Consider the following 26,964-nt stretch of genomic DNA (forward strand, 5'->3'; position numbering starts at 1 on the left):
AAACAATTAATCAACCCAATTACCCATCCCCATATCTTCTTTCCTCTTAAGGATCTACCCTAAAAATCAATTATTCCTCGTTCATTTATTCCTAAGGATTATCCTAAGGAATTGGCACGAAGGCCATCATCACCAGGTTTAGGCACTAAGTCTTCATAGTCGCCAAGGTTTATATAACAGGCACTAAGTCTTCATAGTCGCTAGGGTTTAGGTACTAAGTCGGCATAGTCACTAGGATTTAGGCATCAAGTCTGCATGATCGCCAATGTTTAAGCACTAAGTCTTCATAGTCGCCAAGGTTTAGAGTACACCAGGTGAACACATCGTTCACAACACTTATAGGTTGCGAGCTTGCTAATGTTCCACTGGACTGTCTAAAATAGTTTGTGGTTATCATCCATACTCTGCTAGATAACGGGTCCATCATTTGGGTAAAAGGCTTCTCTCATTGCTCACCTCTCTCCCGTATCTCATGGTCTATATCACCTCTCATCTCATCATTCGAGTCATATTTCATCTACCCATGTTTTACCCAACATATTTTGTAGATATAAAATAAATATACATTTTAATTCATTTGAAGCGTGTATAAAATCGTTCATCCAACATAGATAGTAAGTATTCAGATAATATGCATACATAACACGTAATTTATATAAACTACTTCGTATCTATGTGTAAGATGAAAGTAACTATGCACTCACAAAACATCATTTATGTTAAATACTTCATATCTATGTGTACAATGAAAGGGACCATGCACTCACCTGATAAGGTGGTTACACGGTTCTCGAACAGCACTTCGTTTACTTTAAAACAATTTCCTTCGACAAAACCTAGTACCATTACCACTAGAGTTTAGTATAACGTTTTACCAAGACTAATTAATAGTCTAGCTATTATAACTATTATATAAGCGTTAAACAATACTCTTCACCCACTATGTACAGACAGGGGCCAAACATGAAACACCGGAGGGCAGAATCATTTTGACATGTTGCACTTCTGAATCCAGCAACCCAAGCATCCCTCCAAACCAGATTACTCGTACCGCAACTAGTTAATAGATGTTACAACAACACTTATAGAGCGCATAATAATAGCCCAAATAATTACCATAAGTTCCTAATAACATTACTGTAATTAATTAAAAGGTATATTAAAAATAGCTGAGGCATAGCTCACTTAAAACTGATTTTCTCAAACACCGGGCTTCGCTTGGAGCAGCATTTCCAAACAGAAAGACACTTTTTCTCAACACTCCGGGAGCCTCGTGGCTTCCTTCGGTTGCTAGGGGTTTACCTAGGCTTAGGGGGTGGTTAGGGGACTTAGCGAGAGAAAGTAGAGAGAGAAAGAGAGGGTGAAAGGTGTGACAAATATGAAGGATTCACCCTTTATTTATAGGGGTTTTATCGTAGAGTAGTCTCTAAGCTTCATCCGTATCTTCCGCATACGAGCTCCATTTTCTACATTCTTTATATCCATGTGTTGGTTTTTACAAGTACAACAACTTTAATTTAGACCCCGTCCACTAATTCTCATTGTAGCTTAGATTTACAAAACTGTATCGAATTCGTCGCGCTTGAAGAGTAGAGACTAAGTTTCGTCCATATATTTCTCATACGAACTCTATTCTCGATGTTCTATATATCCACATGTTGGCATTTACAATTAATACAATTTTCATTTAGACCTTGTCGTCCAATTCTTATTCTGTCTCAGATTTACAAATCTGCATCGAATTCGCCGCGCTTGAAGAGTAGAGACTAAGCTTCATCAATATATTCTGCATACGAGCTCCGTTTTTTACTGTCTTTTTATCATTTAACTCATATTAATGATATCTTCATTTCTCATTTAGATTATTTTGGCTAAAAATCGACCGATCTAAAATTTGAATTTCCAGGCTATTTGTTGTTATGCTAAATCTTAGAAAAATAATAACTTCCAACTACGAAGTCAGATTTAGACGTTCTTTTTATTTACACTATCGGTTTAACATATACTACGACATTCATTTAGATTTCTAAGGCTAGAAAGTAATTTATCATAATATCACTTTTTACGACTCCCGGTGTCATGTCGGTTTTGCCGTAAAGCTTCGACGGGTCAAATCTTGTTTGTGATAACTCGGATTTCGGTGTTCTTTGTATGTATGGAACCCTTGAGACATACTCTGAAACTTGGTTAATATTATTTATTCTAAATAAGCTTTTGTCAAAAAGTCATTTTCGGTACTTATTACCTCTAAATTGACTAGCATGTATTTGCGGGCGTTACAAATATCTTCCCCTTAGGATTATTACATCCCTTAATCATCAATGAAACAGGACTGTAAAATGATTTCATACATTTTCTCTTCATCCTAGGTAATAAATGTAACCTCTATATTTCTTCGAACGAGTATTCGACTCTTTGACTTCTTGGCTGCATGCGGTGCTTGATCTTACTACCGCACTATGTCTCATATCATGCTTTCAATCATGACCTTCCTGTCACAATCTCGACCCTAATTGGAGACTCTTTCTTCTTATTAGTAACTTAATATAAGTTCCTTCCTTTTATTTTTATAATAGACCGATGGGTCACGTTCTAATTACCTCTCATCGTATGATGCAACTTTCAGACTCAGGTCTTTTAGAGTCAAATTTCATAATGGAATATACTTTCCTTCATGCTCTAATGTGATATAATCACATTTTAACATGTAGCATTCTTAACTACCAACTTCTTTAACAATGATCACGATACTTCTATTGATTGCTTTGATTATCTTTCACTTTAATCTTCTGGCTTAAGTCGGATGCTACATCAAACTTGGTTCTTTGAGCCACGTAACATAATCATCTTAGTCAGACTTGATTTGATATGACCATTTGGGTCGGAATAACAATCTTCTTCTTAGTCATTACCTAAATGATGGTAACGACATACTTGAACAAAATGGAATCAATTACCAGCTTCTTGGTAACCTTGTGACTTTCCCTGATCCAAGCGTGAGTCTTGTGCTTCCAGTAGTATATGCCTCTACTACCATTCACACCTATTCATACTCGTCCCAATTATTGTCTCGTAGTTCTCCAAGTCATTATCATAAAAACAGTTTTAACACACACAAATGTGTCCAAACAATCATATAATTTTCCCTAGACTCTACTAGGACTTCTTCCATGCGTATCTTCAATTATCAATTCGGCTTCAACTCAGTTGGTGATGGAAATGTAAGACAATGTGATGAATTCATGGATTATACGAAAAATCTTTCTTTCTGCTAATCGAACGTGTACTTCTCCCATACAAGACGTATTCTTTATTAGACACATTTTAAAGAAAGATATCACTCTTACGATATCTTCCGATGTGTATCATTCACTATCGTAAGCCTTCTCATTTCCTCCATTTACTCAATCCACTATGAGTTTTCACCATGATGTTCTGCACATCAAAGCAGTCGTTTGGTGTATCGAGACAAGAATAAAGATAGAGGAAGGTTTCAACCCACAATAATAAAATTATTACGTTTAATCTTCAAACAATTCATCAACCCAATTACTCATCCCAATTATCTTCTTTTCTCTTAAGGATCTACCCTAAAAATCAGCTATTCCTCGTTCATTTATTCCTAAGGATTATCCTAAGGAATTGGCAAGAAGTCCATCGTCATCGGGTTTAGGCACTAAATCTGCATAGTCGGCAGGGTTTATACAACATGCACTAAGTCCGCATAGTCGCCAGGGTTTAGGTACTAATTCTGCATATTCACTAGGGTTTAGGCATCAAGTCTGCATAGTCACCAGGGTTTAGGCATCATGTCTGCATGATTGCCAAGGTTTAGGCACGAAGTTTGCATAGTCACCAAGGTGTAGAGTACACCGGGTGAACACATCGTTCACAACACCTAAAGGCCATGAGCCTGCTAGTGTTGCATAGGACTATCTAGAATACTACGTGGTTGTCATCCATACTCTACTAGATGACGGTTCCATCATTTGGGTAAAAGGCTTCTCTCATTGTTCACCTCTCACCCTTATGTTATGGTCTATATCACCTCTCATCTCATCATCCGACTCATATTTCATCTACGCATATTTTACCCAACATATTTTGTTGATATAAAATACATATACATTTTAATTCATTTGAAGCATGTACAAAATCATTCATCCAGCATAGACCGCAAGTATTCAGATAATATGCACACATAGCACGTAATTTATATAAAATACTTCATATCTATGTGTAAGATGAAAGTAACTATGCACTCACAGCACGCCATTTATGTTAAATACTTCATATTTATGTGTAAGATGAAAGGGACCGTTCACTTACCTGCAAAGTTGGTGATGCGGTTCTCGTACAACACTTCGTTTACTTTAAAACAATTTCCTTAGACAAAACCTAGTACCATTACCACTAGAGTTTAGTCTAACGTTATACCAAGACAAATTAAGAGTCTAGCTATTATTATTATTATTATATAAGGGTTAAACAATACTCTTCACCCACTATGTACAGATAGGGGCCAGACATGAAACACCGGAGGGCATGATCATTTTGGCATATAGCACTTCTGAATCCAGCAACCCAAGCGGCCTTCCAAACCAGATTCCCCGTATCGCAAGTGGTTAAAAAGATTTTACAACAACACTTATATAACTCATAATAATACCCCAAATAATTATTATAAGGTCCTAATAATGGTACTATAATTAATTAAAAGCTATATTAAAAATAGCATAGGCGTAGCTCACTTACAATCGGTTTTCTCGAAAACCGGGTTTTGCTTGGAGCAGCGTTTCCGAACCGAAAGACACTTTTTCTCGAGACTCCAGGAGCCTGTTGGCTTCCTTCGGGTGCTAGAGGTTTACCTACGCTTAGGAGGGTGGTTAGGGGGCTTAGAGAGAGAAAGTAGAGAGACAAAGAGAGGGTGAAAGGTGTGAGAAATATGAAGGATTCACCCTTTATTTATAGGGGTTTTATCGTAAAGTAGTCTATAAGCTTCATTTGTATCTTCTGTGTACGAGCTCCGTTTTCTACATTCTTGATATCCACTCATTGGTATTTACAAGTACTACAACTTTCATTTAGACCTCGTTGGCTAATTCTCATTGTAGCTCAGATTTACAAAACTATATCAAATTCCTCTCGCTTGAAGAGTAAAGGCTATGTTTTGTCCATATCTTTCTCATACAAGATCTATTCTCAACGTTCTTTATATCCACGCATTGGTATTTATAAGTACTACAACTTTCATTTTGACCTCGTTGGCCAATTCTTATTCTCTCTCAGATTTACAAATCTGCATCGAATTTGCCACGCTTGAAAAGTAGAGACTAGGCTTCGTCCATATCTTTTGCATACAAGCTCCGTCTTTGACTATCTTTTTATCTTTTAACTCCTATTAACGATATCTTCATTTCTCGTTTAGATTATTTTGGCTTAAAATCGACCGATCTAAATTTTGAATTTCCAGGCTGTTTATTGTTATGTTAAATCTTAGAAAAACATTAGTTCCTTGTACAAAGTCAGATTTGGACGTTATTTTTATGCACACTCTCGGTTTAACATACAATACGAATTTCATTCAGATTTTTAAGGCTAGAAAGTATTTTATCATAAATTCACTTTTTACGATTCCCGGTGTAATGTCGGTTTTGCTGTGACGAGTCATATCTTCTTTGTTATAACTCGGATTTCGGCGATCTTTATATATATATGGAACCCTTGAGACATATTCTGAAACGTGGTTAAGAATATTTATTCTAAATATTCTTTTGTCGAAAAGTCATTTTCGACATTTATTGCCTCTAAATTGACTAGCCCGGATCTGCGGGCGTTACAACTTTGACATTGACTGAATGTTGACTTTGAACTTCACCCTAACATTGACCAGGGTTAACCGTGGGGCGCGGGGGGGGGGGGGGGGGGTTATGAAGGATGGAAAGGGTTCAAGAGGGTTGAGTAGAGTCCAACTTGGATAAGAGTATGTGACGGGTGGAATGATCTTCTACCCCAGTGATGACCTATGGTTAAGTTATAATATTCCTAGACTTATCTAATTTGTATGATGATCAGTAGCTCGGGGACTCGAGGGATCAATAGTTTGGGGATCTTCCAACTAGCAGTGAGAGATCTATTCACGGGATTTTGTAAACGGCTTGTGAGGTGAGTTTTGTCCTTTAGGAACGGGTAAAAGGCACTAATGTCGGCCCATGTAGAGTTGCTAAGTGTGGGTTGGGCCCGTATCTTATACTTGTTTATGATGAGTAGCTAGGTGTAGACTGGGCCCGTATCTTAGTATTATCGAAGTATGTTATGAGTGGGTAATTTATGGTATCAATATGTTTCAAACTAAAGGCCAATGTCGGGCGGAGCCCAAGGAAGGTTATATGTGTGTTTCCCAACTACGGTTCAATGCGGAGTGGTATTGATGAAGGAATGCATGTTAGTAATAAATGTTGTCATTTTTATACTTGTATGTGCCTGGTATGGAGCTGAGTGTGGGCGGGGTGTTGTATGTCACCACTAGCTGAGAGTGGACGTGGTTCCATATCTCATTTTCAGCAGAGTAGGGGCGGGGCCCATGATAGGCGAGGCCTTGAGAAAAGAGTATATATTATTGTGTATGATTCTTTATGTGCTAGTATGATTATATGTTATTGTCTGTATGTGTTTAGCGGGCGAGGCCAAGAGATAGGTGGGGCCAATTACAAAAATATATGTATACTGTGCGGGGCTCGAATCCAGGAGAGGCCTGATGCCGGACTCTGTCCGATGCCGGGCGGGGCTCATTTTATGTGATTATGTGATTACGTGTATGGTATATTGTAGCTTGGGGGACTCACTAAGTTTCGTGCTTACAGTTTTAAGTTTTGGTTTTCGGTACTTCCAGTAGTAAGGGGAAGAGCTCGGAATGACTGTAGTGCACACACCATTTATACAGCCTCTGATGTTTTTACTCTGATATATATTTGACAGATGATTATGATGTTTTGAGAATAATGACTTATGACTTGATGTAATGGTTTTATAACTATGGTTTTATTAATGATTAAGAATGAAAATTTTGGATTGTATTTTTTGGATGTTTCACAAACAATGCATATGTATGAATGCAACTCTAAAATGTAGGATCTATGTTCTCACGATTGGACATATATGTATTAAACACAAAGCAAAAAAAACCCTAGAAGACATCTACTATAATAAAAATTCATAATAAGAGAAAGTAGACTAACCTTTAGTTGTTATATAGTAATAACAATTAATTCCTTGAAGTTGTTGAAGCTTGAAAACTAATATCATAAGTGTAACACCTCTAATGTCTCACAAACATACTTAGAAAAAGGATGTATGAGAGAGGAGGAAGGGGAAGCTTCAAGATTTTGGCTCTTCTTAGTGTTAGAATGGATGGTCGAAATCCCTAAGGGGTATGCCCTTTATATATTTTTTGGTATCTTAGCGCGAAAGCTAGGGTTTTAAGGAGGAAACCCTAGTTCCTTAGCTTAAGGCCTAAGCAACCCAATAGCCCCATCCAAGATGCACTAGGATGAAATTTCTAGGGTATTCCTAGAAGATTTCATCCAACCCATCTAGGAGGGTTCTAGAGCCCAAATCCATAACTTTCAATAAATTGCCAAATATCCCCTGCATTTTTAATTAATTCATTTAATCCAAAATTTAATTACAAATTAATTTCTGATTAAATATAAATTACATAATATAATTTCTAATTAATATATCATTTCCATAATAGATTAATAAATAATTTATAACAACTTATTAATCAAACAATATATTCTTCCTCTTTATCTATAGGTCATCCTGACTAGTTGCTAGGGTGAAGGTAACCCAAAACGACTATGCTAGTATTAATTCAAGTACATACCAATTATAGTTATGAGGTTAGACATGTAATCCAATAGAAATGGCATTGACGGAATCATCAATATGAGGCAAAGGGTTTTGATAAAAAAAAAAAAAAAAAATAAGGGTAGCATTTGATTCTTCAATACACGATAATTGGAAGAGGAGAACTTGATTGTTATCATGTGCAATATCATATTCAACGGCAAGGAGTTATCAGAGGAAGCATACATGGAAAAAAAGAATCATAGAACAAGAAGGATAAACAAGATAAAGGGGGAAAAAGAAAACTCAAAGGAACAGAGAATAAACACTAGGCATATTATACAATGAGTGAATTAAATTTCTATGTCCCAAAAAAGGGAATATGTAAGCCGTTGATAAATAAGAAAAGTTAAACAATACATACATCAATAATAGGAGAAATACATAAATAGCACAATAACTAAATGACAGTAATAATTATAGGGGGTATATAAACACTAAAACATGATGTTCTTAATGAAAATTTGTTGTATTAATGGCTCTTTGCACTACCGGAACCATCTGCCATAATCCCTTTTATAAAATATGTAGAAGAAACATATAAATTTCCAGCAAGGAAATGTGAATGTTATTTCTGCAGTGTCAACCATCATGAAGATGGTCACCAGAAAAAAAAATGAATTCATTTGTTTCTTATTTTTTGCAATAAAACACATGGTCCATATTTCTAAACAATGTTGGTGCATTAGGATTCTGAAAATAACTTAAAGAACTTAACACTTTTCTAAATACTTTCCAAATGTACGACCCTTTAATATAAAACTCAAGGATGGAGTCCCTAATTCATCTCAAAATTTATAATTGCAATTGAGCGACACATTTCATGATCTTAAGCCATCCTAATTTCCTAAGTACACATGGGCCTAAAAATAATAAAATACATACATGAAAAGGAAATATAAATAGGTATTCACTATGATTTGTAAATTTAAAGGATTCTAAGCTCTGCATTGAAAATTAGCACTAGTTCTACATGCCATTTCTATGCCTTGCCAAGTAGTATTGGAATGAATACAACAAAAACAATATTTAATAGTGTGAATACATTATGAAAGGTTTAATATCCTTCTACTAAATATTTCTATTGATCCTTCTACTCAATGAATCATGACAAGTATTACAATCAAAGGATTATATGAGGTAATATAAATAGTACATTACAAATGTCAATCATCAAATATGTAAGATTAAAAGGGAGGAGAATGAAGTATTAGGATAAACTAGTAGAAGATTTTATTTTCCATATATTACATGCATCATGATTGTAGTGGTGATATTGATGATGATCATTTCCTATTGCTCACATATTATTCTTTTAATAACATCACATCCAACCACGATTTCTAAGAATGTTCATCTTCTCCATTGATTCTTCATTCATGCACCGTGCATTGTGATGAGTCTTCTTAAGTTTTTATTTATCTATTTCTCCTTTTTTATGTTGAAAGGAAATTCCATTTTTTAGGCATACACTTTGGTGATATATAATTAACTAAGATATATTAATTTTAGTTTCATAACCCATGCTTCTTTGTTATAACGCTTAACTAGTATCTAATGATTCTTTCTAACACTTATACATCATATACTATATATATTTCAAAGAGTGGTGGTCTAAATATATGTGTGGAGTTTTTGGTCTATATGTTTGGTTTAAATGATAAACCTGGGAAGTCCTATTTTGTAACCATGTGTCTTGACATCTTCTTGAACCTGTTCTCTGAATTCTCCAAAACTAAATTCTCTATAAACTGAGTTCTCAAAGCAACTTTGTATCATTGTTTCATAAGATGGACAGAAGAAATAAGCAGTTGAGAACCTCTCCATATTCTTATTAGCGACAACACGATGCTCAACACTCTTATAAATATTATTACTCCAAGCCTGAAACCAAAAGGAACAACGTAATACAAACTGACACGTAGATCATTGATAATAGTTATACCATAAAAAAATAATATATAAAATTTATACCTGAAAAAGATCTCCAATATTGATGATTAGAGCTTCTGGATTTGGTTTAACAGAAATCCATCTCCCATCTTTTAGTAATTGTAATCCTCCAATTTGATCTTGATGTAAGATGGTCAAGAAATCACTATCAGTATGTGGCATTAATCCAAACACTTCTGGTGAAATGGGGCAAGCAGGATATCGATTCAGTCGAAGATAGCAATTGGTAGCAGAACAATCTCTCTCAAAGAAATCTGGTTTATAGCCTAATTGTTCTGCTAAAATCGCAGCTAATTTTTGTGCTAGGTTAGAAATCTTGGTTGCAACTTGTTTTGTTGTTATGCTGTATTACAATAATAATATGAGGTTAGAAAATGTATCCATGATGTAAATACTATTATCAAATTGGTGATTGATCATTAAACTCATGTCTATTCTTTTTAACCCTTCACAAATCCTAAGGAAAGTGATATGTAAACAACAAATTTATGTCATACACAAAAATTTATGCTTTACAGAATTGTGAAATTTTTATATTTGTGTATTGTATAACCCTAGAAAACATAAATTTTTGTGTGGTAAAAACAATTATTATGTACATGTCAACTCTCCAGTCATAACTATCTATCACATGAATGCTTTAGTTTCATTTATGAGTAATATGCATGGACCATCATGGACTTCGTTGAAGTAAGGTGGATATCATGATCAATGCAGTAAAATGTTTTGAAAATTTGTAAATATTGAAAGCCATTAAAAATTTCATTTTATTACATAGTTACTCTAAATAATAATCAATAAAAAGTATGCTATATATAAGAAATATAAGACATAGTTACATAAGTGGTCCTTATCGTATACCAAATGTCACAACTTCAGTCGATGCTAACTTTTTTTTTATATACATGGTCTCGTACTTTCAGAATTGGTCCCTAGTAAAAAGACTGATATACCCTTTTTATTTTATTTTTTGTTTTAGTAACTTTCACTTAACTAAAAAGGAAATAAAAGCTCCCCACCTTAACCCTATTCTTTTTGTTACCATCCTTCACCCTTTCCAAACACCGCCAACATCACCGTTAGGTTATCACCTTCATATCATCGAGACCATCACCATCTCCAATTCTAATTATTTGTTGCACCAATAGAGGGTACAATACGACAAACCCATCGTCAAACATTTCCATCCTCTACATGAACCATCATCTTCATATGGCTTTTTCATCAGGCCATGTTCACCCAACTTCCATATTCAAATCCAACTTAAACTACTTGCACTTCCATCACTAACCCTACCGAAACCTCCATGTTCGCACCTGTATAAATCATATGAAGAACAAAACCTTTTGTTTTTGATTTATTTGGAGACAGAAAAGGTTGTGAGGATTGAAAAAACCCACACCACTGGATGATCATCTTCACGGTAGCTTTCAAATGATTGCCTCCATCTTAAACCACCATCTGTGAAGAAAATCATGTTAATAGGAAGAAAGAGAATCGGCACCGACCAATGGTGGAGATTGGGATTTTTTTGATGAAGGTGATGTAATGGTGACGCTAAAGAAGAACTTATCAATTAGGCTTCTTTTGAATGTTGCTGATGGTGAGGGTAACGAATCACCGGTGGCTAACTATTGTCGAATCATGTTACCAGGTGAGGGCACCATCATCGTTGTCACAAGCCACTAGAGCACCATCATGTCACCTCCCATTTGATGAAGATGATGTGCCATCTCTTCTCCTCAATTTCTCTATCTTGTTCTTTATTTCTTGTCTTATTTTTGTCTCTCTTTCTGATCTCCGACAAGACGGTCAATTACCGGAATTACCGGCAAAGGGGTCCATCCCAATCTTTTTTTCTCATACTATTTCTCTTTTAATTCTAATGTTAAAGAGCAAGAGGAGGGGGAGAGGGATTGGAAGTTGGGGATGATTTAAGTTAACTTATTTTTTATTTGTAACAATTTAAATTTAGTTTTAAATAAAAGAAAGAACTTGAAAAATGAGAAAGAAGCATTTTATATGTAGCTCAGATTCATGAATGTTTTAGAAACCACAATGACGATTCGTGCATGTTTAGAAATCATTGATACCATTTGTATCTAAAATAAATTATTAAGGACTGAAATTGTGGTATTTGATAAGTCACAAGGACCAACTGTATCATTTTTTTGAAATATAATTAATTTATACACAACAGAAAGCACAATTGTGCTAAGTCGATATCATAAATAGGGGTTAGTTAATAAATAATGCATGATTCATGTCAAATTTATCTCTATACTTTTTTTTTGAATAATTGTATTTTAACTATTTATCACATGAGTTTCTTTTTACATGCTCGCATTGTACCTCATAATACATACATAATTTACCTAGTTCAAAAATGTGACATCAATGAGATTAAGGTTCAAGATATTCATTTATGTTATATATGAATATGTATCAAATTAGATATGAAGTATATTTATGTCACAAGAGTTATTTACCTGGATAATAAGATATAGATTTATTTTAGTATATTTAAGTGTCCGTAGAACAAAAACTTTATTTTCGAATCCCATATGTGACCTAATTTAAAAGACCTTCTCTTGTTTCAAAAAATAAACATAATCGATTGGTAGAAAAACCTACCCAGACAATATCAAACCCTAATTACAACCAGCATTGTGCGTATTCATGATGCAAAGTTGATTAACTATGACACGATAACTGAGAACATAGGCGGATCCAAGGGGATCTCGGGGTAGTCCGGGATACCCCTCCAAATTTTTTTGGTAGTCTAATTTTTGTTTATGAATTCTTCAATTTTTTTCAGTATAATGTATACATATGTATCCCCTCAATTATAAATACAAACAAATAGTAGAGCTACTGGTTAAGGTGTTGCCTTATTAAAGTAAAGCTCTTAGGTTCAATTCTTGCTCCTTGTATATTCTTTGTTTATTTTTGGTTTATTTCCCCAGCTATTCTATCCCACATCGTCAAACATATGTAAACATAATCATTTTTGTCTATTATATAAGCTTGTTATCCTCATACTTTATTTGATATCTACTTTGAATCCCACATCAATTCAAATATCAAAATATACTTCAACTTCATGTTTATATAACAAGACTTGAGGTTAGCTAAAGACTCATTAAGGATTAGGTTTAAAACTGAAATTGAACCAGGGAAACCCAACTACCCCGGAAAAAAATTTGGGTTACCCTAAAAATAAAATTGGGATACCGGTTTACTTTGATCCTGGCTCCACCACTGATTGAGAATTTAGGTACCAAACTAGAATAGTCTAAGAGTATCTGAAATGGTTAACACATACTAAAACTCAAACAAATTGCCAACTCATCATTCCTAATACATTAAACAATAATTAAATAACATCTCTAATGGTCAACCCCATATGTGACCTAATTTACTACTAAGGACACCCCTCCCCCCTAAATCCCAAAATACACTGACGAGTGCCCTTTTTGGAAGTGAATTTCAATATGACGGTTCGGCCGACATATATCTCTGGTGGAGTATCGTACCATCCTCAAATATCGACACATGATTCCAATATTAACAACCGATGAGATATGTCCGGTGTGCTGCAAGGCATGTTTGGACTCTTTCGGCGAGAATGAAGTTCATTGCAAAGAAATCTCGGGGTTCAAATACAGGCATGATATGGCTAAGGATGTTTTGGTTGACATATATAAGTGTGTCAGGGTTTCCACCATTAAAGTGGCTCCTGTGAATTTCTGACTGGCCAAACAGAAGAAATGTCAACCCTTAGGCCGACTGACGTTTTGATTTTTGGATGGGGTAGAGGAAAACATGCATGTGTTGTCCTTACAGGGGTATCCTCTCTCGTATGCTTGGGGGGGGGGGGGGGGGGAGGGGGTTCACGACAGGACATACTGCATTAGACGTTGCTACATGTAAGGTCACCAAACATGAGACACTGTACATGGAAAATCACCACGCGTTCATACCATATGCATTTGATATGTTTGGTTTCCTTGCGTCGGATGTGGTGGAACTTCTTAGTAGACTACAACGAATCATGCATAACAATGTTATGTCCCCTAGATCGATGGATTTAGTGTTCAAAAGAATTGAATTTACTTTACAAAAAGGCTTTAGCGGCACAAGTTGTTGCCCGTTTGTCTTCCGATTCGTTGTATGATGATAACTAAAACGTCTATTTGATATTCAAGAAATTAGAAATAAAATGATTTCATTAATTAATATATCCTTGTCTATATAAAATATTCTATAACCCTACTCAATTAAAAAGTTGTTTTCTAAACACGCATTACTTTCAAAATGTCATAAACATAAAAATAGATAAATTCAGTTATTATTTTATATACATAAAATTCGAAAAAAAAAATTACATCAAAGTTATAAAAAATCAAAAAGTTTTTAAAAACATTATATATTCGATATAAAATTATATTTCCTAAATAAATTTATATTATATATAATATAATGAATTATTTAGTAAATAAAAAACAAATATTTGAAACTAAAATATATTCAAGGGATAAAATGATATCCTATTAAAGGATGAGGGCTAAGATGATGTTGACCACTTAATTAAAGTGATAAAATAAAATACTTAATATCAATATATATTAAGTGGTAAAAAAACAAATAAACTAACTATCGACCACGTAATTAATAATAATAATAATAATAATAATAATAATAATAAAAAAAAAGCCTCCATGTGTCAAGAATGTTTTAATGACTTTTTTAAAAGTCAATAAATAAAACAAAATATTTACCATTTGAATTTTTTAAAACAAATTCTTAGTTTGTGACTATTCTAAACTATTTAAAACTTTTTCCATTGTGAAAAAAAATATTTCTCAGAAAAATATATATAAAACAAGACAAATATTTTTTAAATAGAAAATAATCATAAAAGCATATGGCAAAGATGCAATCATAGGATACCTTCCTTTTTATTAAAATGCTAAATGCCAAAAATTATATTTAAAACCAAGAAGTAATCGGACCCCAGTGGTAAAAAAATAAATAAACATTGCCAATTATGATTACGGCGTCAATTCACATGATTTTAGAAAAAGGATAATCATTTAGCACCCCGAAAACATATAATATTGTAACCATTTTATTTATTTACATTTTTTATAATCCTTTATACCAATTGTATTCAATACAAATATATATCTACAAACATTCAATCAAAAATTTCTTGCACCAACATTTTTTGCTATTATCAAGTTTGTTTTGAATGACAAAATATGCCAATGACACAAATAATAAGTAACTAAAGCCAATATATATATATATATATATATATATATATATATATATATATATATATATATATATATATATATAGTGAAAGACAGTGACACCAAATATATTTTTAGTGAAATACTTTAATATTTCATTGTTCGTAAAAAGAAAATATGCAATATATTCTAATATTATATGTTTTAGAACATCACAATTTAAAATATGTTAAAATTATTGTTTTAAAATATTAAAATATTGCGCAAATTTAACTTTTTCTGAATGGTAGAATATTAAAACATTTCACTAGAAATAAATGATTTCACGGTCTCATAAAATTAGGCAGTTTTAAATTATATATATATATATATATATATATATATATATATATATATATATATATATATATATATATATATATATATAGTGTTGTAAAAGTCGTCGAGTTGTCCGATTATTCATCTAAATACTCGTTGCTCAGTCCCTTACCGAGGTGAGTCATAGAATTCGAGTACTCCCCGATCGGCCCCTTTATTGAAGCAAACAGTATTGTAAAACTCAGAAAACTCGGTAATTAATATATATAACATACTTAATGATTTATTATTTAAAACAATACACATTTTATTATTACTTCGTGTATATATATATATATATATATATATATATATATATATATATATATATATATATATATATATATATATATATATATATATCTTAAATTTTCAATAATTATCTACGAAGTGAGGCCGTTGTGTGTGTGTGTGTTTTTTTTTGTTTTTTTTTTAATTTCTATTTTTGTGTATTCAAATTTATCTAATTTTGTTATGTGTATAAATAAACTTATCGTTTCAACCTATGATTGTAACATATATAATTTCCGTAAACGTATTTCTATATGAATTATCGAATCGAAGCACTCCCCGAGTGCTCCCGAGTATTTCTATATGATTTATAATTTAACAGAATACACATGTCATTATTACTTCATATATATCTTAAATTTTTAATAATTATCCACAAATTGAGGCCATTGTTTTTTTTTTTTTTTTTTTTTTTTTTTTTTGTGTGTGTGTATTCAGATTTGTCTAATTTTGTTATGTATTTCAATAAACTTATCGTTTTAACTTATGATTGTAACATATATAATTTCCCTAAAAGTATTTCTATATGAATTATCGAATCCGAGTATTTCTATATGATTGTAACATATATAATTTTCCTAAAAGTATTTCTATAAAAAAGGAATTCTTCCCAATAAAAGATATTAAAAATTTTGCTTTTTAATTCTGTAGAAATGGTGAGGCTGTTTTTTTCATCCGAAAAAATGGTTGGTCGTGAGAGTTGAGTAATGGTGATGATTTTACAGTCAAAGAAACAAAGATGTTCATAGATTATTATGTTGCGACTCAACCTAAGAGCATCCACAATGGTGAGTTAAATGGGAGAGTTGAATGAGGTGGCAAGTCCATGTGTCATTTAATAGATGAAACTCAACCATTCTGAGTGAAACGCCAGTTGGCATTCAATGGATTCGGAGTTCAATGATCATTGAACTATTTAATGGGAAAAAGAAAAGTTTTAATCCTTAAATATTTACTATAAATTATATTTTGTAGCATTCTATTGAATTTTGTAGAATTGAATGCATTGTAGAGAAAACAATAATAGAGTTATATGAATTTAAAAATGATGATCTGACAATCCATTAAACTCTATGAAGTTTAATGCATTATGGATACCTAATAACCAAACTTCATGGAATGCTTTAATTACTGTTAAAGTTAATATCTTCGATCCGTCTCAGGCTTCTCTTGAGTCTTGAACCGTCTCACGTCTAAAGATAATCTTCTTTTGCGTGGTTTGATATTCCTTGTGTTCTTTTTTTTTTTCATTGTTTATTTAACTTTTCATCATTTTATTATGTATCATTGTATAGATAAATTATTCTGCATGCTAATATATTCTGTTTTGCGCTGATTCTTGTTGTCATGCTATACTTGTCTAAGAAAGAACACTTTCTCAACTTCATAACTAACTAGAAAAAGCAAATCCCATGATGAGGAAATGTTGATAGATGTATTGGAATAGTTTATACGTATAGGAAGTTCAGTTTAAAACCTAAAGATAAATAATGAGTTGAAGGATCGTGTATAACATGAAAATTGTACCTGAGAGTAGAGCTATCACCCGTTGTAGAAATGCCGGCAAGTGGTACATGAAAAGCTTCGGACCATGACAGTTGCCTGAGGCAGGTGGCCGAAGGAGTCCCCCACTGGTAACTCCCCGCCGGAAAATTAAAATTTTGGTTTCCCTGTTTGGTCTTCTCATGAAAAGGTCTATGGAACAACTTCACCTGTTCACATCTCATCTTCTCCAAAACATCCAACGAGACCCCATGATTAATCACTTGAAAAAATCCCCATTCTTGCGAGGCTTTGGCTATCTCCATCTTGCATTTTTCCTCCTCCAGACCAAGATCGATCAGTGGAAGTTCCCTTTCTTCTGCTACATCTAAAATCTTGAAATCAATCTTATTCCTTGCATGGCTGTCAAATAAATTATGGTAGAACTCCTGAAATGGTGGGTCGGATGATTCCATGGATATCAACTGCGAAATTTTTTTGAACGTGTTATACTTGTATTTGTCTTTCTATATGGTTTTCTAATTTTAAATATTTCTTTAACTGTAATGCTAAAAAATAACAAAGCTAGAGATCTTTTAGATATAGATTTTTAACTTGAATAATAAATACTAGGGTCAAAACACACAAGCAAGAAAAGCAAAGAGATTTCCTTTTATGGTGGTGATAAATTGGATGATATAACAGCGTAGGATCAAATAAATGCTTAGTTTGGAGAGCTTGGTACCAAAAACTACATAGGAATTCATACATATATGGCTAGCCAGAATCTTTTGAGAAAAATATTCATGGTATACGAAGAAAAAGAATGAACACTAGAAAAGTAAAAAAAAATCGATATTGGAATAAAGAAACAAAGAAGGAGCTTACATGTAGATCTATTAATTAATATCAATTTCTAGCAATGCTAGGTTGCCTATATATTCTGTTCTTAGTCGTAGTCGTCTCCAGAATGAAGACGACCCTAACAACTCAACCTTCTTCGTTCATCTAAAGATGCGACACTGAATCTAATAATGCATGAGTGATAAAATATAGGGAGATGATCTTTTCATCTTGGAATTTAATCACTTCTTCAAAATTAAGAAGGAAAAGTGGATATCATGACATTCGTTTTGCTAATCGTCTTAATTGATGGTGATTCTAAGAGATTTGTGGTTAAGGAAATGGTTTTGCAGAAAAAAGAAACGTGCCATATATGTTTACCTATAACTTCGCTATGTAAGATTCGAGCATACTACACTGATGAAAGAACTTAAAATCCGTTAAGAAAAACTGAGAATCATTTGGGGTGTGGACCAAAAACTTGCACAGAAGATAATTCTCCTACAGCACGTCTGACGAATTTTTGAAGATATGCCCAGAGAAAGAACAGAAGTTCTTCCGAACTTTTGTGCTTTTTATCTGCTTCCGATAGAAAGGTCGAATCTTTTTCTTGACATAAAAAAGATTATTATGTGGCTCCAGATATGAGTTTCAAAGCTAAGTTAGAATAATAAATAGAGTTTTTGTCCATGTTCAGATCATGAACACGATTCGCTAGAAAAGAACTTCGAGAAAACAGATAAAGGAGGATGCAAGTGACAAAGATTGGGAAAAAAGCTTAATTTGTAGGGTTCTGTGGTTTGATGGATGGTGCTTTGGGGATTGAAAAAAAAGACAAAAAAATGTTGCTCGTCAATTCTAGTTGTACATTTTAGGACGATTGGGCGGAAAACATGAACCTTCTTGCAGGTTATCATTTGAGATATAGGTATATCTAAAACCACTATATTTTGCATTTTCTTCTGTACAATTTTTTTTTGTGATAAAAAATAACTTTTCAATAATGTTTTATTGCATGTAAATAACGGTCAAACAAGCAATCTCTTAGGCTGCTTGGTACGGACAACCCCGTTCAACGGTCCACATTAGCGTAGAAAGATGAAGAGGTGAAGAGAGAAGAAAATGACGTTGTTATGGAGGCAACGGAGGGCAATGAAAACGAAGATAATGGATGAAAACAAAATAATGGGCGGTGTTTCGGCATGGTCACGACATTTTTGTAATGCCACCTCACAAAAAGGAAAGTGGACGTTAACACGGAGCCCTCTTTTATTTCTTGTATTAAAAATCCCTTATAATATATATATATATATATATATATATATATATATATATATATATATATATATATATATATATATATATATATATCATCGTCACCGGAACCTCTGCCACCCACCGGAACCACGACTATCACTGCTCACTTATATATATATATATATATATATATATATATATATATATATATATATATATATATATATATATATATATATATATCATCGTAATCGGAACCTCTGCCACCCACCGGAACCACGACTATCACTGTTCACTACCATCATGATCTCTATATCCAACTACCATATTCATACATGAATAATCACGATTGAATAAACATAGACTTACTCATATATGAATATACTTATATATATTCATATATAAATATATGAATATACTTACATATTCATACGGGGTTATCCTTATTCATTTATGAATATTACTTTCTCCGTCTTTCGCTTGAGCGGTTAATTTGAAATATGTGGTCCAATGGTGGTTGTAGTGGTTTATACTCACATATGAATATTACAGTCCCCCGTTACGCCAGTACGCATGAGGGTTAGAAAAAGAATGTCGTATAGATTTGTTCTCGGGTTATCAGTTTCATAATTTTTTTCATTTGAATCTTTCTATATATATATATATATATATATATATATATATATATATATATATATATATATATATATATATATATATATATATATATATATATATATATATATATATATATATATATAATACACAAAAGCCTTATGGCTTGAGATTATTTTATGTTCTTCATGCATAGTGGTTTTTGGCGCGTCTGGATTTGTTTTTCTTCTTCTTATGCGCTTTGGGATGGAGATTTTCAGAATAAAATGGAAAGCTTCTACCAGGTGAGTCATCCGCTCTACAAATTTAGATGGAAGACATGTTTCATTCATGAGTCTTTCCTCTTTCCCAAAACAAGCCTACATATAATCACCTCGTTGTCTTTTAGCCTCTTTATTTCTCATATATTCCTATTCATCTTTCCTTCTTGGTTCCCCAGTTGTTTGTGTCTTCGATCTACTCCATAATCAGTCCCCACTAGTTCATGAGTCGTGCTTCAAGCATTGTCACTACTTTCTTCAACCGTTGCCAGTTGTTCTCTCTATACCAACACGTACTCTCTCAATCTCGATGTAATATTTTTAACCGGTGTGCCTCTGAATGTAACAATTTCTTCTAAAGACATTAGGTGGCTTTAATAATACACGCTCTTCTTCATCAATACATTTATTTAACTTTTTTCTTTCTATTTTTCTTTACAAACTCCAACGGTCCAGAAGAAGGAGAGACCAATAACCTTTATTACTTTACTATTGGGTTTTTTTAGTATTAATTCAAACTTGGGTGTCATCGATTCACCTCTAATTGCACAATACAAAGTGAAGATAAAAACTACTGTTATTTTTACGTATCACCATGACTCAAGGTTCTGTTGTTTTTGTTTTTTGGAACAAAAATTAGACGAATTTGTGTCACAACTAGCATTTTTGCTAGGAAATTGTATTCTCATGAAAACATCATCTATTGTAAGGCTTGTACTCTAAGTGAATATCATACTCTATGTTCAATCAACGTCATCCATTTGAATCCAAACTCATGAATGAAGGTCAAAACCACATACAATACATCTCATATGTTCATTATGGACTAGGAATCCAAACTCTATGTTCAGCTATGGGTTGAAAACCCTAGAAATTCCGGTTCAAGTTCATTATGGACTAGGATCCTCTTATTGGGCCTTTTGGACCAATAAACCTTCAATTTGACTATTTTGGGTCTAGGAATCTTATTTGGTCTCTAATTGGACCCACAATCATGAAACTAGAGTATTTTGGGCCATGTGGGTCTAAACTAATCCATTTTATCTCTAATAGGCCTTGTTGGTCCATATGTAACATCCGAAATTTCAGGTATTATAATTATTCTTTTTATTTTGAGTTTTGAGGAAGAACTCGGCGAGTTGGTGCGTAGACTCGCCGAGTAGAGACGCGATTTCTCACCCGGATTAATAACCGGACTCGGTGAGTCACATTGGTGGACTCGGTGAGTCCGCGCTGTTTAATGAAATCCTAATTTTTCGGGTTTGGAGCCTATTTAAAGGGCCTTATGGTCGTCATTTGTGTTCACCAGCCCCCCAGAGCGAAACCCTAGTAATCTTGAGCGTTTGGAGTAAGAGAAGGAGCCATTGTCGACCTTGGAGGTGTTGTCTAGCAAGGGAAAGGAAGCTATAGCCAAGAGGAAGCAAGAAGGTTAACTTCTTGAAGATCTGAGGTCTAGAACATCACGTTTGAGGTACTATTTTCGAACCATTTTCTATTGTGGTGATGTTCATATTGATTTAGGGCTTAGTGAGGCCTTTTGTGACTAGATCTAGTGCTCCGATGGTCCCTTAAGCGAGTTAGGTTTTGGATTTAGACCCATGGAGGTCCAGAGTGCCTCTTTATCCAAGCTTTATTTGAGTCTATGGATGTTTTGGTTTGGGATCATTGTGTGTGAGGTTAAAACACCATTTATGAGTCAATAGGTGTGATATGAGCGCCAAGACATAAACTTTACGTGATAAATAAGCTTAGGGAGACTGGATCTATGAGCTAGTGGAACTGATCTGATCTCAGAAGGTCGTTTGGGGTTATGCATGGAATGCACTCGCCGAGTCCATTGGCAGACTCGGCGAGTTGGAGCAAGTTGTCCCGTGTTTTCGAACCAAGGGTTGGGTAACCGAGTTGGGTGAGTGACTCGGTGAGTCGGAAGGGGTTCAGAGGGAATGGGTCCTCGTAGGGACTCAGCGAGTCCACGCCAGACTTGGCAAGTTGGGTTAACCGTTGACCATTGACCAGAGTTAACCGGTATTGACTTGGTAGAGTTAGTCAACCCTAGTTGGGAAAGTGTTAATTAGAGATATATCTGTGTATAGGAGGACTATAGCTCGGGAGATCAAGCACTAGTGATTTCAAGGATTTACGAGTTACCGAGATACCCAAGGTGAGTCTTCTCACTATATTTTACCTTGAGTAGGTAAATAGAGTTATGTGATATAGTGTTTTATATATATTGTTTGTTGCACTGCATTCTTCTATGTGATTTATGTTGTGCATGCTTGCAGAGTTAGAACCTGAGGGTTCACAGAGTTTGGGTGCACGGACCCACAGAGTTATAGCCTCGAGTGGCTAATATGTGTTATATGTGGTATTTTGGGGAACTCACTAAGCTTTGTGCTTACAGTGTTTTGTGTTATGTGTTTCAGGTACTAGTTAGGATCGCGGGAAGGCGCCGGCTTGATCAGTACACACACGAGATTTTTATGCTATGAGATCTTGGGATTGATATATGTTATAAATTGAGTTTCAATCAATGATGTTTTTATGATTTACAAATGAATTATGTTTTTATAAAATGCGACAATTTTTTTGGAAATTTACATCGTTACACCATAAATGATCCTAATTGCCTTAATGGGTCGTAAACCCTTTTAATTGGGCTTCATAGATTCGAACAAGTCAAGAAAAGGCCCAAATTTCTTCAATCCCTTCTTCCTAGCCCAATTTTTGGCCCAAACAAACAAAACAAAAATAAATAAAGAAATGGAAGAAGTTTTGATTAAAACTTGACAACACATAATTAGCTATCATGTAATCGCATACTTCAAGGAAATCTATTATCCTTCATGCAAAATTCCTAATCTCTTCTCTCCTCTGTCTCTACTTACGGCCTAAAGCCACTCCCCACCATCATACTTCTCCATTTTCAACACATTATACTCTTTAAATTTTCCAAAGAAATCCTGTCAATTTTCCAAAGAAATCCTGTCATCTTCCTCACTAAAAATCGTATGTCCAAGAATCCTTCCACAAGATCACCTCTAGGTAAGTTGTTATCACATTCAAATGATTTTTTTTTCCATTTCATGCAAGGATTCTCACACATAAACACTTTGCTTCACGTTCTAGCTTCCTAGAAACATTCAAGTTTCAAAAACTCTCCCTAAGAAGCACTCAAAGATCCGAAATCAACATCATCTACTCTCTTCCTTCACCGAAAACCGAAACAACAAAGCAAGGTGAGTTCATACCCCATATTTTTGGTTTTTACTAAGTTTTAGGGGAGAATACAAGTTGCTTGGTGTAGATCTATGTGTATATGCATGAATTTATGTGTTTTTCATGATTTATTTGGTGAATATATGTTATTAACTTCATAAATCTAAAAGTATGTAAAGAATATGAAGTTTATCACTTGGATCTATATGAAAACCTAGAGAAAAGTATGTGTTATCACATATATTATATGTAAACTAGTAGATCTGGGATTTATACACTTAAAATAGCAAAAATAAGTGTTGTGTGCAAACATGGACAACTTAAACTAAAAAATCAGCCCTTGATAGAAACATTTTGGTCCAATATTGACCTCTTTTGACCGCCTTAATGATAATATTTTTCAAAACTATTTTATATGCTAAAAGTTCAGGTTTATACCTTTAAAATGAATACCCTCATGTTTTCATACAATTTTTCTACAATTTTTGGTGAATTTTACAAAACTGCCTATAAGATTTTAAATAATTTCGGACCAGCCTATGAATGTGAGCAATTTCACACTTGTTAGAAGCTATTAAAAATTATGAGAAAATTGTGAACAAAGTAGACAAAATTTCCAAACTTCCAGAGTTTACGGATCCAAATTTTGACTTACGATGATTTTTCTACAAATTTTCCAACAACCGCGTCAGAAAAGTCAAAAACCAGAAAAATATGTATTTTCACAAAAATCAAGCCAAAATGGGTTAAAAAAAGTCATTTTTACTAACAAATAGCTATAAATACAAGTTTTGAACAAAATGGGGACTAAAATGTTATTTATACTAAAACTGGGCCTTAAGTGTAAATTTTTTTGCTTAATGGGCCAAGAGTGTCATTTTCACAAAAAGTGGTCATTTTACATTATTGTACTAAATAATTGAGCTAAACTAGCAATACAATAATAAACGGGCTAATTTTGGCCATTTTTCATGTTATTGGGCCTTAGTGGGCATTTGTATGTTTGATAGGTCCTAAATACTATTTATATGTTTATTGGGCCTTACTGACCCATTAACATATGCGACGGATCTTGTATACTATTTGTGTGCTATTTGGACCTATAAATATTTTACATGTAAAATGGGCCTTAGTTGTCCTTTTACATATATTTTGGGTCCATATTATATAATATCATTCCTATCGGGCCTTGAAATGACTTACATGTTTAGTGATGCCTTAGTGGTTCGCTTACATGGTTCATTAGGCCTGGGAATGAGATTTATATGTTTTTCTTCGCATAAATTCGATTAAGGATCTAGTGAGATTTGTCGGTTGACACCTATTGAGTGTAAGATCGTAGCCTGTAGTTATAATCAGAGTCTCTTGGAGGGAGAGCGGGGTTTTGTGTATAGATCTATACGGGGATGACACCCCATACCTGAGTTGTTCGCTACAGTTAGACTACATCAGTCTAGGGTGACGACAACCTTATTCTATTTTTCCGTCGGTGTTCACAAATGCTAAGACAGGCGAAGTTGTCATTATTTAGTATGGTTATGACGACTCACTTAGAGGAATTAACGTTATGAAGTTTGCAGAAGACCATTCTCTTTTGTCTTGGATTACTCATAAACTTACTCACACTGGTACTCAACCTCGGGGTTGGTACGATAGCTTTCTCTTTTCTTCTTTTATAGGCAACATCGGGTTGTCTGGGACATTCTATTTACATTTCTCTTTTGGCATTCTATTAATCAATAACACACATGTATTAATACAAGATCGCACACAAACATACTAAGCTATATAAGAAAATACAGGATTTTCTTGTAACTACAAAGTTATACAAATCATTTTCTCAAACATGCTTATGAACTCACCAACATTCTTATGTTGACCTTATTAAATTAACTTGTATTCTCAGGAAACCGTTGAAGCAAGTTGGGACGAACAAACTAATGGATGTTTTGTTATATTTCTATTTCAACAGAGTTTAATTATTTTGGCATGTAATATTCAAATAAAATACTTGATGTAAACAATGAATGTTGTTATATTACATGTGTGATGATGATGTCATGTTTCAATTATATACTCTGTGATGATACTACAAAAATGGAGTCACGCTCAAGCCCTCGGACATTTCCACTGTCTGGTTCGGGGGTGTGACAATTTGTCCTCAAAATTGAGTATGTTTTTCTTTGATTATCAATTTATGCGGATCATTTAACGAGTTTCGACTCTTAACAGAATCTGGAATATGGTGATGATACAACACACCTGATGTAATCTTTCAGGTGATATTTCTTATTTTCACTCAATGCTATGTTGTTCTTCTCTTCTCAATTTGGTTTTGATTTTATAGTCGGGGGGTCAATGTTTGTGATCGTGGATATGGCTTTATGTTCTGTTAGAGTGTGGTATGCTAGACTCAAATCATAAGGTAAGAAAGGCTTCATTGTCACTCTTCATGAACACATTTTCTTTTTATTTCTTGAATTTTATTAGCATTCACAAGTTTTAGCTATTTTAAATGAAGTTTATTCAAATATTTTATGCATCGTATGAAGGTTATTATGTAACAATGTATGCATGATATGAGTGTTCTATGATAACATTCCATTATTTGTATTTTCTGTCTCATTGTTTTTTTAAATTTATGTTTCTGAATTTCCACAAATTTGTTTTATCAATTTTCGATCCTAGCCCTTTTGGATTTGGTGATGTATTATCTATATATGTTTTACTCAACTTTTTTTTTATGATAAGTGATTATATATGCAAATAACAATCTTTTAGTTTATATATGTATTTATGTTGTTCAATATCTTACTGGAAATGGTTTGATGATTCCTTGTGAAAACTTTATTGATTTTAAAGCTTATGTTGTTTTTATTTTAATTAAGGATTTCCTTTAACTATATATAAGATCATAGGTAAAGTTGATTAGGTATAGTTGATTAGTGTTGGAGATAACAAATCAAGAGTTTTAAAAAAAATTATTATTTTAAATTTGAAGTAGCTTCATAAGTTTTGTTTGTCCTTATAACACCCCTCGTATAGGTCTATTTAAATTGACCTTTAATAAAATATGTCAACATAATTTCACAATTTTAGTTTGTAGAAAATCAATTTCCAAAGTAGGCTCTAATACTTTAAAGTGTTCAAACGCGAAAAACGGTCCCAAAAAAAATTTCCAAAACATTTAGTGGTTTTATAAAACAAATCATGTGAGAGTGCTACAACAGATATCAAAACAAATGTCTAAGAAGATATTACAAACCAACGATCTTCTAAATATCCAAAGCTTATGAGTCTCCTAATCTTCTAACAATATCTACTAACCTGCAACAATTTATCAACAAGTGGGTTAGGCTATGGGGAGCCTAGTGAGTATGATCCCAGGATTAGACATTATGGATGGTGTATGAATGAACCCTATGGTTCTTACACCAATGTACAAACCCGTACCTTCTAAAAAAAGAAAAATCAACAATAAAGGTTAGCTTTGGGGTAAAAAGAGACATAAGACAAAGTAC

General features: G+C 33.5%; 1 protein-coding gene across 2 annotated transcripts; it reads right to left on the reverse strand.

The window, feature by feature from the left end:
- Positions 1-9,053: 9,053 nt before the first annotated feature.
- On the reverse strand, positions 9,054-18,967 carry LOC145046636 (gibberellin 2-beta-dioxygenase 8-like). 2 transcript variants are annotated; one of them, XM_078994920.1, is made up of 4 exons: positions 18,477-18,967; positions 17,298-17,737; positions 9,886-10,207; positions 9,054-9,795 (listed from the first exon to the last, which is right to left on the reverse strand). In XM_078994920.1, the coding sequence occupies exons 2-4, from the start codon at positions 17,726-17,728 to the stop codon at positions 9,565-9,567; spliced, it is 984 nt and encodes a 327-aa protein (XP_078851046.1). In that variant the 5' UTR covers positions 17,729-17,737; positions 18,477-18,967; the 3' UTR covers positions 9,054-9,564. The 2 variants fall into 2 exon arrangements, with proteins under 2 accessions (XP_078851046.1, XP_078851052.1); XM_078994926.1 differs by lacking the exon at positions 18,477-18,967 and adding an exon at positions 18,141-18,311.
- Between the last annotated feature and the right edge of the window lie 7,997 nt (positions 18,968-26,964).

This window comes from Lactuca saligna, chromosome 1 (assembly GCF_052625555.1).
Source record: "Lactuca saligna cultivar CGN05327 chromosome 1, ASM5262555v1, whole genome shotgun sequence".
Lineage (NCBI taxonomy): Eukaryota > Viridiplantae > Streptophyta > Magnoliopsida > Asterales > Asteraceae > Lactuca > Lactuca saligna.

Excerpts from the sequence above, each read along its gene's own strand:
- LOC145046636 (XM_078994920.1), bottom strand. The coding sequence starts at position 17,728 with ATGGAATCATCCGACCCACCATTTCAGGAGTTCTACCATAATTTATTT. Across the intron at positions 10,208-17,297 it reads GGTGATAGCTCTACTCTCAG|CATAACAACAAAACAAGTTG; the intron begins GTACAATTTTCA and ends ATTGTAATACAG. Across the intron at positions 9,796-9,885 it reads ATATTGGAGATCTTTTTCAG|GCTTGGAGTAATAATATTTA; the intron begins GTATAAATTTTA and ends TTTTGGTTTCAG.